At 42.7% G+C, this 14,850-nt stretch overlaps 1 protein-coding gene across 19 annotated transcripts in view; it reads left to right on the plus strand.

Annotated features, from left to right (window-relative positions):
* ADGRV1 (adhesion G protein-coupled receptor V1) overlaps positions 1-14,850 on the plus strand; it is a 457,213-nt gene that overhangs the window by 205,561 nt on the left and 236,802 nt on the right. For all 19 annotated transcript variants that reach the window (XR_008315167.1, XR_008315166.1, XR_008315164.1 and 16 more), the window contains 5 exons: positions 6,618-6,789; positions 9,151-9,286; positions 10,550-11,397; positions 12,376-12,493; positions 13,968-14,139. Coding sequence is in view for 13 of the 19 variants with exons in the window: in XM_053290676.1 (XP_053146651.1) it covers positions 6,618-6,789; positions 9,151-9,286; positions 10,550-11,397; positions 12,376-12,493; positions 13,968-14,139 (1,446 nt within the window). In the remaining 6 variants the exon portion in view is untranslated. The remainder of the gene's footprint in view (positions 1-6,617; positions 6,790-9,150; positions 9,287-10,549; positions 11,398-12,375; positions 12,494-13,967; positions 14,140-14,850) is intronic.

A 14,850-nucleotide genomic window follows, 5' to 3' on the forward strand; every position in this document is an offset into this window, starting at 1 on the left:
GTTTACTGAACCTAGGAGAACAGCATAATACCACGGCATGTAAAATCTGCTGTTCATCTCGAAACAATGAAAAATAGAATACTCTGTCTTCGAGCAGCATTGTACGATGAAGCATTAAGACCGCTGATGCTGAGACCAAGCTTCTCCTTTGATGTCAGGGACTCGATCGTGCTCATTGCTGAGATCAATGTCGAGCATGCATGGAGCTGCAGTAATGCAGTCTAAAACCGTGACTGAGCAGACAGTGCCTGTTTTTAAAGGACCAAAGACAAGTCACAGGCATAAGGATTAAAGCGGAAGCACGGCATGCCTCAGAAGAGGAGAGCACTTTACCACCACCTAAGAAGCACTGCAGCAAGACAGGGAATGGAACTCCATCCTCAACAGAGGTTCAGACTTTTAGACCGTCAAGGGAGTCGGTAGAGCCGCTGTTTACATCGAAATGCCAAACTATGTCAAAAATGTCGATGCCGAGGACAATGGTGTCTATGGGTGACGATACCGAAGATTCAACAAGAGCAACAACATTGATGTTGGTGTCGAAGTCTACTTCGATGGAGGCGACAAAGCTGGCTGTATCAACAGCGGGGATTTTTCTCCATTTGTCTCCGGTGCAAATGCCAGTAAGCCCCCTTCCACACCACAACGGAACGATAGAATAGAAAAGGGGATAGATTTAGTGGATATGGTGACAGAGAATGACCAGGATGAGGAGATTTCTCTGGTCCAAAATAGATTACCAAACGACTGTGCTGATTACTAGCAGTGGAAAGCTCAGCGAGAGATTCGTCAACCTGTTGTGACAGCTACTAGGACAAAAACCCAACCTTCCATGCAGACTGCCTCAACTACGTGTCAGATGCAACCATTGAAACGAAGTCCGCCCTCACCGTAAACACCGCAAGTGCCTAAGGAACCAAGGGGGGAGGAAGGAAGACAATACCTCTGGTAGTACCCCCTTCACCATCATTTGCTGATGGTGGTGAGTACACTTCAGATTCAACTGACTCGGATTCAGATCGAGCTAGCCACCCATCAGATTCACTCTTAGATCTGCTGCAACATCCCCATCAGAAGAGCTGAAAGCCTACCGTGCCCTTATCAGAGAAATCGCAGAGCCACTAGGTATAGACTTAAAGTTGCCAGAGGCGGATCTAAAGGATCTGGTGTATAATATGATGGCTGCAGCAATGCTACCGGTAATCAAGGCAGCAAAGGCAGCCTGGGAGGTGCTTCTGACCTCAACGCCTACATCAAAACATTTAGAAGGCTTATACAGGGTGCAAGAGGAGGATAATGCTTACCTGCTGCATCACCCTGCACCAAATTCCATGGTAATTGACTGTGCATCATCTTCAAAGGCGGACCACTGCCATACAACACCTTCTGACAAGGAAGGTAGAAAAATAGATACGTTAGGCAAAAAGATATATACTACATCTAGTCTGGCAATATGAATTGCAAATTATGCAGCCTGCATGGCTAGGTACAACCATTTCTTATGGGACACTTTACTGCAAGACTCTACTTCATTGTCACCAGAAGTGTTTCAGGATAGAGTTGCAGAGCTTTATGAGAAAACAACATCAGTTACTAGGCAGCAGCTTAGTGCTTTTAAGCCTCTTGCAGAAACTGAATCAAGAGCCATGGTTACTGCAGTGACTATGCACACTTGGCTCAGATCCACAGTATTGTAACAAGACATGCAAGAGTGGGTGGAAAACAGCATTTTTAAAAAATACTAAACAAAAAACAAAAGGCCATTTTAACAAAAATACAGATTCTACAATGGAAACATAAAAAAACCTGAAGTTCACAGCAAAAACATTTATGGCCTTTACGTCAGCAACAATCTCCCGCTATTGTCCATATGGTCGTCAGAGACCACGGTTTAAACATCAGGATAGAAGGAATTGCAAATGACAATATAGACCTGTTCAAAGAAATAAAGGATACTGACAAAGAAATAAAAACCAAAATATCTGGTCTAACAAGGACAATCCCAAGCATTGATTCAAGCAACAGTCCGCTGCACAGACATCAACAGATAATTGCCAAAGCACAAAACACCTGCTTTGTAGTTGCCAAGAACTCTATCAGGTTGGCAAGCCATGCCCAAGCATTGCACAACATAACATCAGATCAATGGGTACCCAGAATAATCAACTGGTTATGCAATAGAATTCAAAACTTTGCCTCCATTCTCGGGACTGAAGTACACCAAGGCATCTCTGGAGCTCCTAGAAGAGGTGCAGGTGCTCCTAGACAAACAGGCAATTGTCCCAGGCCACTGCAGTGGGGAGAGAGACTGTCCGGATATTACTCCCTTTATTTTCAAATCTCAAAGAGGGATGGGGGAATCAGGGCAATCATAGATCTTCGTGGACTGAATTGGTACGTGTGTGCGCACAAATTCAGGATGATGATATTGCAGGGGATTCTACCCTTCCTAAACAGGGAGGAGTGGGCTGGAGAATTAGATTTGAAGGATGTGTGTTTTCATGTGAGGATTCAGGAGAACCACCGCAAGTACCTAAGATTTTCAGTGGGAGATGCAGTGTTCCAACACACTCTCCTACTCTTCAGATTGTCGACAGCTCCACATGTTTTCACAAAAGTCATGGCTGCAGTAGTGGCATATTTACCAACAGAGGGAATAGTAGTCTTTCCATATCTGGTCGATTGGCTTCTGATGAGTGACGACAAAGAAAAGTTACGTTTGCAGATCCGCTTACTGATACAGTTGTTGCAGGATATGGGAATCAATGTCAATTGGAAAAAGTCGAAGCTAGATCCACAAAAACGTCTAAGTTCTATCAGGGCAATTTTGGATATGCAAACAAAGAGAGCATACTTGCTGGTAGAACATTATCTACAAATCAAGAACCTGATCCAATGGTTCACCCTCAGCCCAGTACAACTTGCAGAGAACATGCAGTGGTTAATGAGACTAATGCCGTCTTGCAACATCACTGTCATTTACAAATGTCTGTGCATGAGGCTGTTGCAGAAGTGGTATCTAAGGAACTTTCAGCCCAATGTAGACAGCCAGAAGAAGCAGCTAACACTTCCATGATCAGTGCTGAATATTTACATTGGTGGACAGTAAAGACTCTAACTCCCACTCAGTGGGTAACAACAGATGCATCCCTGAGAGGCTGGGGAGCACATTGTGGAGAACACCAGGTGCAGGGGAGGTGGACAAATCCTCAAACCCAGCATCACATAGATTATTTGGAACTGCTTGCAGTGTTTATGGCACAGAAGGCCTTCGAGCCAATGCTCAGAAACACGGTAACTCAAATTCAGTTAGACAACACAACAGCGATAACATATCTCAACCGACAAGGAGGAATGGTGTCCAAGTTACTGTGTATCTTGAGCGTGCAGATTTGGGAATGGTGCATCGCTCACAGAGTATATCCTTTAGCCATATACGTAAGAGGTGTGGACAGTATATTAGCGGACAACCTCAGTCGGTCATTAACACGCGACCAACACCACGAGTGGGAGATCAATGGCTTCTGTCTCCAAAGGGTCTTCGACTTGTAGGGGCATCCACAGGTGGATTTGTTTGTGACTGCTGCCAACAAAAAATGTCAGAAATATTGTTCTCATGCAGGAGTTGGTCAGCAGTGATTGGGGGATGTGTTCCAGCACAAGTGGAACAAGGGCCTCCTGTATTTGTTTCCACTGCAACCGATAATCAGTCGTGTCATAGCACAGATACTGAGAGACAACTCAACATGCATTTTGGTGACACCGTGATGGCCAAGGCAACCTTGTTTGCACGACTACTCAAACTCTCGAGGGGGACTTACCACAGATTCCCACTTTGCCCGGACCTTCTCATGTGGGAGGAGGGAAAGGTACAGCATCCAGATGTAAAGACTCTGAGGATGACAGCATGGAGAATTGGGTTCTAAAAAGAATATTACTATATTTATTTATTTATTTAGATTTCTATACTGCCCTTCCAAAAATGGAGCAGGGAATTGGTGTGTATTTCTCTACACAGAGAAATAATAAATAAGACGGATCCCTGTCCCCAAAGGCTCACAATCTAAAAAAAAACCCACATAAGATAGACACCATCAACAGTCACTGGAGGTACTGTGCTGGGGGTGGATAGGGCCAGTTACTCTCCCCCACTAAATAAAGAGAATCACCACGTGAAAAGGTACGTCTTTGCCAAGTTAGCAGGGAGACTGTCCACAAGAAAGAACAATAGAAGTAATACAGAGGGCTGATACAGAAGTATTACTTCTGTATTACTTTTGTATTACTTCTGTAATACAGAGAAGGACTATTCTCTGTCCACGAGAATAGAAGGCTGTCCATGAGAAAGAACTATAGAAGTAAATGGAAGAGATTTGTAATCCATGCACGACAGCATTGGTTACCACCCCAAGCAGGCCACCTTAAAACAGGTGCTCTTGTACATGATCTTTTTGAAGTTAAGTGGTTTAGAAAATGTATTCCTAAAGGTCCATTTAGCAGCCATATCATCAAGACACAGAAGGTGGGATGGAAATCTGTATTCTCCCATCTAGTTAGTAGAAGATTTCTGAAGGGACTAAACAATTTATATCCACCAATAATGAAACCAGTAGAGCAGTGGAGTTTACCCTTGTTCTTGTCATTGATATAAGCCCCTTTTGAACTTCTGGAATCTGCCAATTTAAGATGGGTCAAACTAAAAACAGCATTCCTAATTGCAGTCACCACGGCAAAGCGAGTGAGTGAGCTAATGGCTTTAAGAATAGACAGCCCATATACTCAGTTCTTTCCACATAAAGTGGTCATGAGACTAGATCCCAGCTTCCGGCCAAAGGTGATGTCAGAGTTTCACCTGAATCAGGATATTACATAACCAACCTTTTTCAAAATCCAGGAAACAACGTTGGAGAAGGCATTGCATTCTTTGGATGTGCACCATGTACTGCTGTATTATTTGGATAGGACAAGAACAGTGAGAAAGACGAAAAAACATTTTGTAGCTTACAAGGGGAAAGACAAGGGCCATCCTATCTCAAGGCAGAGACTAGCTCATTGGTTAGTAGAGTTGATTGTGTAGACTTACAAGCAGCAGGTAATAAATCCCCCATGCACGATAAGAGCACATTCAACAACAGCTTATGCTGCTTCAGCGGCGCATTTGTCAGGAATTAAAATGGCAGATATATGTGCAGCAACAACATGGTCCTTACAACAACCATTTATAAAACATTATGCCATTGATCTGCGATTAACAGAGCAGGAAGGATTGGGGAGAAGCCTATTAAAGAGGGTGTTGCCATAGGCTTCAGGGACTACTGTGCCCACCACCTTTAAAGAAGTTGGCTAATCACCCATTCATTATGAATGCAGTGGATCATGATCCAGATAAACAGGTTGCTCACCTGTAACTCTTGATCTGGTAGTGATCTGTTGTATTCATAAGACCCACTCAAACCTCCCCGCTATATTAGTTTTAAAACAAACAAACAAACACTTACCTGTTACCATCAGAGATCGTCAGATTATGTCAGTCTGCAAGAAACTGAGGAGATGGCACCCCCAATGGCCGATTTCAACAGAAGCACAGAGCACGTGCGTGGCAGAGTGGGCATCTCGAGGAGCTAGCTAGTCTACCCGCGAAGTTCCTGTGCAGGCACAGAACCTCATTCATTATTAATGCACTGGATCACGATCCAGATCAAGAGTGATAGGTGAGCAACCTGGGTTTTTTTGGAATATACTGTTTGATAGCATGATAATCTGGAATAAAAAATACAAGCTGACCTGGTGCAGAGCATCTGCACCGCTAGTTCTCCCTGTTCCCCCCCCCCTTTAGCCCCATTTTGTTCTGCCACCCCCAGCCCAGTTCGTTCTCCCCCCTGCCTCAGTTCGTTCTACCCTGCCTCTGACCAGCTTATTTCCCCTCTGCGGCTGGCCAGCCTGGCCACGGCTTTTTCTCCATGGCTGGCTGGGCTGCCCCCGCTTTGCCTCTGTGGCTGATGGGCCCGCCGCTTCTCCTCTGCGGCCAACTGGGCTGCCACTTCCCCTCCACGGCCAGCCGAGCCACTGCCACGTCTTCTCCATGGCCAACTGGGCTGCCACTTTCCCTCCATGCCCAGCTGGGCTGCTGCCGCCGCCACTTCTCCTCTGTGGCCAGTTGTCTGGACCGCCGCAGCCACTTTCCCTCTGCGGCCCATGGGCCAGGCCGCTGCCGCTTCTCCACTGGCCAGCCGGCCTCCACCACTGCCCCCACCCTGGCCGGCCAGCCCCCCCCCATTTGCTTTTCTCCCACCCGTGGCTATCCGGCAGCTCTTCAAACTCTCGTGAGAGCTGCCACGCATGGGATTAGCCACGGGTGTGCCTAAGAGAATTAAATAATTCAGCAGATGTTCATTAAATATTTGATTACATATGAGAAAATGTTTTCTTTTACTTTGTTCTACCTCCATTTGTAGATCTATAGGTAATTTGTGTTGATTAATAAAGGGATTGTGCATTACATGAAATACCTTGCACTGAGAGTAAGATGTATTCCTTGTTACAAAACTCAAAATTCTGGGATTTAGATTTACCAGACACGTTTCTGGCAATAACAGTATGTTTCTTTGTTTGGGTAGGTTGCCTTTGATTCTGTTATCTTACGACTTACAAATGTTACATCAGGATCAACTCAAGCTCTGATAACTCGGAAAGGAGTCTATGGCTCTATCACAGTACTTTGGAGTTCTGGATATCCACCTGGACTTATTCCAGAGTTCCTTCGTCCAGGCAATATCACACCAGCTGCTGGTGAGTGGTTTCATTTTGCACACACCCCCACAAGGAGAATGCCATGATACAACAGTGTATGCGCTGCTTCTCAGGGACAGCAGGCGGACTCAAGAACATTGATAGATATTTAGCAAGACAAAGAAAAAACTTCCTTTTAAAGCCGTGAATCTCCTCCCACCAAGTCCCACTTTTCCCTGCTTGAAGCTCCAGTGGTTGGAACCCTGATTTTACCCTGTTTTTTTATAGGACAGCTTTCACACTTTGTTCTTGTACCCATGTTCTCCTTTGACTCCATCTTCCAATGCACATGCAGAGGATTAAATGCCTTGTTGTTTAAAGATCACTGTCAGATTATTATTATTTTTAACTTCCTTTTGCCTTGGGTAAACAGACTAATACTCTCTTTACATTATTGCCTATGTCCTTATTTTTTCTGGTCACCTTAAGACAGGGTTCCCAACCTGTGGTATTCCAGATGTTGCTGAACTACCATCCCTATCATCATGTTAAATTTATATACCGTCTTTCATGAGAAATCTCAAGGTAGTTTAGAACATATTGAAAACAGCCATAAAATGTTTTAAAATTAAAAGCACACAACCAATAAAACATTACAATACAGCCCACAAAAGCAGCATCAGCAGCAAAAAATGGCACCGCTTAAAAGCCATTGAGCCATGAAAACCCTGACCGCTGCAGCATTTGTTGTGTTGGAAGGAACACATTCCTCATGGCACTGGGATAAACTGGGCATTTTCCTATTTCAGTATTGGATATAAATCTAATAGAGTCTATATGTGGCCGTGATCTAATGCCATGTTCTTCATTACAAGGCCAAGGGGGCAATGGTGGCCCCCATCAACCTACGTGTGGCTCCCTGACTGTTTTTTGGGTCTGCGTGAAACTTCAGCCAAAGGTGAATACTCTTCCCAGTCCCCTGGCACCATGCAGAGATGACTGTTCTCACTGAGCAGTGCTGCATTTTGCTCGGTGCTGAGGGCTCCTTTTAAGGGAAGTGGAGCCCTGTTGAGCCTTGCACAGAGGTGTATCTAGAGAAAATAGCACCTAGGGCAAGCACTGAAATTGCATCCCCTGTCCAAACATCTGATACCCATCTTTCAGATAACTTTACCATAATATCAGCACAAAAATACAAGCCAAGCTCGTTAATCTTTTAATATTTCAAAAACTATTTAGCAGTGGACGTAGCCAGACCAAAAAATGCTGGAAAACTACAAATTTCAGTATGCTGGGGCTCATGAAATGGCCAAATACTATGTGGAGGTGTACTTGGAAAACTAAACAGAAGTGACTGTCTAATTCTCTACTATGCATTGTAGCATCACGGTTACATAAGTTTTAAAAATAAATGGAGAATTTGACTTTTCTCAGATACTCTGAAAATAATTAAAGGATATGCAGAGTAAACTGTGTCACTGCTTGGAATATATTCTAGTATTTCAGAAAGACAGTTAAAATGAGAGAAAGAGAGCAAGAATCTCCCAGTGGGTCTTAATACTAAGGATTTCACACTGATTCAAACTCACCATTAATAGCCATATTATTAAGACATCACATTTAACTCATTAATCACAAGAAGCAAAGTAGGAGCAAATGAATACAATCCTAGCTCATAAGCTTCAGCTCATTATTCACAAGCCCTGATTCTCTGTACATAGTTCCAAACTGAATATGTGTACAGTGACTTATATTAATTTTTTTTTTAAATTCACCTGTAGCCCCTTCGGGGAGCCTCCTAAAAGCCGTAGGGGGTCTGCAAAGGTTTTCCCTCCCCCACTGGCCTCTGCGGCCTCACAGGGACCATTTGAGCATGTGTGGTGGCCATTTTTAAAAAAAATATATATTTTTTAAAAATGGCCACTGAAAACAAAATGGCCACTGCACATGCTCTAATGACCTCTGCAAGGCCCGGCATGGCCTAGGGCCTCACAGAGGCCATTTGAGCATGCACAGTGGCCGTTTTGTTTTTGGCGACCATTTTTTTTAAAAATAATTTTTAAAAATGGCGCCCCTTCAAGTGGCGCCCAGGGCACGTGCCCTGCCTGCCCCACCCTAGATACGCCCCTGGCCTTGCACAGAGTCATGCACAGAGTGCTAGGAAGTTTAGCACTTCCCAGTGCTTTCCACCTAGAGCTCTTAAGAGACAGTTGTGTCTCTAAGAGTCCTCCTGTGGAAGTCAGCACAGTGGGAAATGGCTCACACATGCAAGGTAGGGTGGTGGGTTAGTTTGTTTGTTTTTGCCAAAGTGGCCCCCATTTGACAAATAATGAAGATCACTGAACTTATGTGAAATTTATTCTTCTTCTTCAGCTTTATGATGATTCATCAATAATTCTCTTCTCTCCTCTCTTTTTCTAGGTGCTGTTACTTTTTCACATGGTGAAACAAGCAGAACAGTTTTATTTTTCCTGAATCCAGATCCAAGCAGTCCTGAGGCATTTGCTGTGCATCTGTCAGCAGTGCATAGCAATGTCTCTGGTGGGGCTCATCTGCGGTAAGAAAGTTATTGGTCAGTGGATTGCTGTGTACCATCTGGAATGAGGAAGTAAACCCTTGGATAGCATTTATTTATTTAGCTACAGTTATACCCCATCTCCTTCTTCCAAGGAATTCTTAGTGGCTTGCTTTTAATTTTCCAGGTGGTCTTCTATTCAGGCATCATACAGGGCCAGCTTGATTATTTCGTTTCAGCACATAATTTGTCTTCAGACCATTCATTACACAAATGCAATATACCTTTACCTCAGTTCACATGGTGTCCATACAGAATTGCACAGACAATTCCATCTTCACAAGGAGCTTACACTGTAAAATAGGGAGTGGATAAACAACAGAGCAAGGGAGGGATATACAAGGATAGGGAGGGAAGAATGTGGGGAAATGCAGATCACAAGCAGAACAACAAATGAAGAAGTACTTCGATAAGCAAAAACACATCAACAATACAGACAATCAAGAGATGCAAACTGGAATATTGTGGACATATCTTCAGAGGAGTAAAATATTAAATACCACAACTAATGCTAGAAGGAAAGTTAGCAGGAAAATATCTAGAGGAAGGAGGAGGAAGGGATGGATGGATGACCTGAAAGCATGGCTAGAAATGGACACAGAAGATATCCACAGCAATCTATGGCTTTTGCTGGCCACCAACCTCCCAGTCGGAGAAGGCACATGAAGAGAGAGAGACTTGGTTACAGTTGGAAATGAGGATTCAGAGGATAAGCCAAAAGCCACATGGAAAAGATGGTGTTAAAGGAGTAATTTGAAGGAAGGGAGATACAGCACTGCATATGTGTTCAAGAAGGGAGTCCCATGCATAGGGGGCAGCAAGGGAGAATGGGAGGAGTTGTTTAAGGGAGCTGGAGACCTTTGGGCGGTTGAGTGGAGGACTGAAGATCAGGGATGTGAGAAGCAAGAGCCAAAAGAGAGGGTGGGGCAAATTGGTGAATAGCTTTAAAAATAAGGATCTGGAGTTTGTGCTGGATACAGAAGGTATCCTAAAGAAGGTACTTTCTTTATTAACTGATGTAGCCAGTAAATACTAAGACTCCATTTTCAGCCTGAGAGAAGACTCGGATAGCTCTATTCTGCAGATTTTAAAAAATGTGCTAGAGACTTCATTTTATTTTGGTTAGTTGAAAGTGGTAGGACAAAGCCATGTTTGTGTTTTTTCTGTATCACGGTCACTTCTTATAATTCCCACTGTGACAGATTTCTTTCCAAATCCAACTTTACATGTTTGTGTTTGTTGTAGATCAGACTTCACTGTTGCTGAAATTGAGCCAATGGGAATATTTCAGTTTGCCCCTAACTCAAGGCATCTTTCAGTGAGCGAAGATGTACAAATTGTCCGTCTATATGTACAAAGACTATTTGGGTACCAAAGCAACCTCACAAAAGTGTTCTACCAGACTACTGCAGGAAGTGCCAAACCACTAGAAGATTTTGAACCCATTTATAACGGAGTGCTTGTTTTTGGACTCCTTCAGGTTGATGCTGTGTTTGAAATACTAATCACTGATGACAGCATTTCAGAAGGAGAGGAAATATTTTTTGTGAACTTAACATCTGTTGAAGCTTTAACTATGCAGCAATTAGAGTCAGTTTGGAATCCACGTCTGAATCCAGAGTTTAATGTTGCATCAATTACCCTCATGGCCAATGATATCCATCATGGAATCTTAAGCCTTGGACCAGCTGTGATTTACACTGAAGAAGACACTGATAATGGCACACCCCACGTGGTTCTAATTAATATTAGAAGGACTCAGGGATTCATGGGCAATGTCTCAGTAGCTATTAACACTTTTGGTGGAATAAGTGCTCAAAGTGGGACACATACGTTCCCCTTGGAAACTGTCCCTGGGATTTCTAACTTAACCTGGGCAATTGAAGGGGTTGATTTTGAGGAGCAGGCTCTTCCCATGACACTGCTGGATGGGGAAAGAGAAAGGCAAGTGTCTATCAGAATTCTTGATGATGATGATCCTGAAGGACAGGAATTTTTTGTTGTTGTCCTCTCTGATCCTCAAGGTGGAGCTCAGATTACAGAAGGCAAGGACGAAAACGGGTTTTCAGGTTTTGCAACCATAATTATCCAAGGTAATTTTACTTTTACTGATTCAGTGATAGAAATGCTGTGAGGTGAGATTATTGTTAATTATTTACACTATGCTATCATTGTACATGGCTTCCTATAGAGCAACATATGGGGGAGAAAGAAAGGTCTCTAATCTGAAGCTTGACAGTGGGAACAGTCACCAAAGGAGAGATAAGGTTCTTCTGTTATTTCCCATTAATTTAAAGACTGTATTTTAACTTGACCCTCACCTTCCAAATTATTGTGGAAGGTGAGGGTCACCTGAGTATATCTGAGTATGGTGGTGGTTATTCCTTTGGTTTAGAACCCCCTGATTTTTTCCTAAAAAATCACCCTAAATTGCATTAAGATTTTTCCCCCCCTTTGAACATCCACAAGAAGGTAACTTCTCTGGCAAAAGTTGCCGCTGTTCTAATTGTCTGGCTTGTGAATGTATAAAATTTGGCTATGGTCTCAAGTAGATCCTGGAATCAATTGCCATCTCCATGAAGGTCATCACAGCCTTGTCATTTGGTTTGAGAGCCATACGACACTTGCTGAAGCCACTAAAGGCATCGAATGCTCCAGGGCCAATATAAGATTTCTTTGGCTCTCCCTAAAGTCTTCTCATATCATTGATGCAATGAATGCCAAGTTTAACATTCCAGTGGCTTTTAAATTACTGACTGTTGAATAAGTAAATGCCATTTAACCTGCACATTCAGTGAAACCAACAAAGATATTTGGATTTTTGTAATGAAGCCCCACAATTAGTTAACTTTATTTCCCCCCTCATAATAATGTCTCCTCTCCCCAGTGGCAGAAATTGCTATAAAACACTGGTTTATTTCAGCTTTTGTGTCCATGATATAACATTGCATACACTTTTGCATAAATATTTCAGTTTCCAGCATGAAATCTTGAGGAATGGTATGATGGAACATTAATTGGCAGACATAATTTGCTTCCTAATAATTTTAGATGATCTGTTTCTCATCCAGGAAATGATCTTCAGAATGGTATTCTGGGATTCAGTGGAGAGGCACAAAGTGGCCTCATGCTTGATGAAGATTCTGAGATGAGAGAGGTGCAGCTCATTGTCACTCGGCAACCAAACAGGTGCAGGCAATGACTGGTAAAAAGTGCTGTCCCCACATGTTGTCACGTGCTGTGTTGAAATCAAGGATGTTGCTGATAGCAGAGTTGGATATCATGGCATTGTATAATAAATCTTTGCCGTTTAGATGCTCTAATAGTTCACTGTGATTTGGAAACTTGCCTCGTAAATTCAGAATATGATTTCAGTCAGTCAGTCGGTCTACCAGAACTGAACAGAAATGAGAGGATTAAACACTCTATCAACCCAACTCATATACATAACAGCTCAGATGTGAAATTAATTTCTTAGCTGTTGCGTGCATACGCATGCACACACACGCTCTCTGTCTCTCTGTCTCTCTCTCTCTTTTTAGTGCTTGCTTGATGATGCTGCAGTGGTCAGTTGGTTAGAGTTGGAGGTTGTAGATTCAAACGACACTTGATCTCAAGCTCAATAGTTATTTACCTTCCACCCATCAGAAACTAGGGATCTGATCCATTATGTTGGTGAAGCCAAAGGGCATCGTCTGGCCATAATAGCTAAGGGCTTAATTTGCCTATCCTTTCCTAAAAATAAATAAGCTCTAGGTCTTTTTCTTTCAAAATGCAAATGTGCTACTCCAGAGAGTATATGTGTGTGTGGCCAGAGCCAAGCAAGATGGTGGATGGATAATGTTTTTCTCCATTTGTTGCAGTGACAGACATGGTTGGCCAATGCCACTAAATTGGCATGGGCCTTTTGTTGTCATTAATCCTTTTTTCCATGGTATAGGGAGGTCATCAATGTGATGGGTTTATCAGCCTCTGCATGCTCTGAGACAGGGCCATTGAAATTTCAGTCAGGCTAGTTCCTAGCTAGGGTAGCTGTCAGTCAATCCTAAATTCCAGTCCTATCTCACTCTGTTAGACAGCTCTTGCTTCGAGCTCCTGCTCAGATTTATTTATTTTTTATTATCTATCTGTCTATCTATCTATCTATCTATCTATCTATCTATCTATCTATCTATCTATCTATCTATCTATCTGATTTATATACTGCCCTTCCAAAATGGCTCAGGGCGGTTACTCTTATAACATATCTGGCTAGTTCTTGCCCTTCCTTTCTTTGGTTTCTTTTCTGCTGTGTGCAAGGGTGGGAAGGGTGCCATATTTTGTACTTTGACGTATCCTTTGGAGCAGTTTAAACAGGGTTTATCTCAGGGAGAAAGAGTTGGGAGGACAGCAGTGTAATGCCACAACCCTGAAACCTCCCATGGGCATATACTGAATGCTTCTGAACTGAAGCCTGTAGATTGAATCCAGTTGCTTTCTTTAAGACATATCAGAGCAGCATTAAGGAATAATAAACCATATTAAAAATGTGTTTCTCTTCAGTACATTGTGTTTTAAAATGGTAAATTTGGAATGCAAGACTAAAAAAAATGTATGTGATAGTTTAGGCTTTTATAATGGCAGTCTCCTTCAATGCATTTATATTGGTTTGCTTTGTTGATAGAGCTTTTGAAGATGTGGAAGTATCTTGGCGTGTGACCTTTAATAGAACATATGTTGTCCTGGAAAAGAATGGCACAAATCTGGCAGATGAACTGGTGGCTGTTTTAGGAGTTACCACTTGTAGAGCTAGTCAAACAAAATGCATAATTCCTATTGAGATAAAGCCTGATAATGTGAGTATTTACTTATCAGTTAGTCACCTAGGGACAATATAAATATTCACAGTTTTATGTCACCCAAGTCCCCTACTTTATTTCTGCCTCTCTGTCCTGTATGTGGAGGAGGCGGAGGCTAGGGATAGAGGGAAATAGTAGGGCATGGGTAGTGGGAGGGGAGGCTAGGGGAATAGGTAGCTCCATGCTGGCTACCTGATGACCTCTCTGAGTCACGTGCTCTGAAGCAGCAGTACCCTTCTCACTGACAATTGGGTTCTATATACCAACTCTTCATCCATAAATCTCCACTAAGATGTACAATGTACCACTTCAGAAGAGGGAAATCATTTGCACACCATGATGTCGGAACGGACTTTGAAGTCTCCAGAAAGGAAACATTTCTATCAATCCCAGGTCCTGACCACACTAGTTGATCCTTGTGATTTTAGCTGAAGAGGCTTTTCCTCCTGTGTGTCTGCAGCTGGTCATGAGTTGGGAGGAGATGAAGTCCTTGCAATTCCATCCTCCATGCTCTGTTCCATTGACAATGCTGTGTCATTGCTCACAGCCTGCAAACTAATGTTAGGATTAGTAAAATTTGCTTATATAATGAAACTGTCATTTTCATTGGAATTATGTGATAATTCTACTGAAAAATTAAGAAATTTGAAAGCATCTGTATACTTCATTGCATTTTAAAATTGATCTGACCAAATATTTTGGACAAAA

This window comes from Hemicordylus capensis, chromosome 2 (genome assembly GCF_027244095.1).
Source record: "Hemicordylus capensis ecotype Gifberg chromosome 2, rHemCap1.1.pri, whole genome shotgun sequence".
Classification (NCBI taxonomy): Eukaryota; Metazoa; Chordata; class Lepidosauria; order Squamata; family Cordylidae; genus Hemicordylus; species Hemicordylus capensis.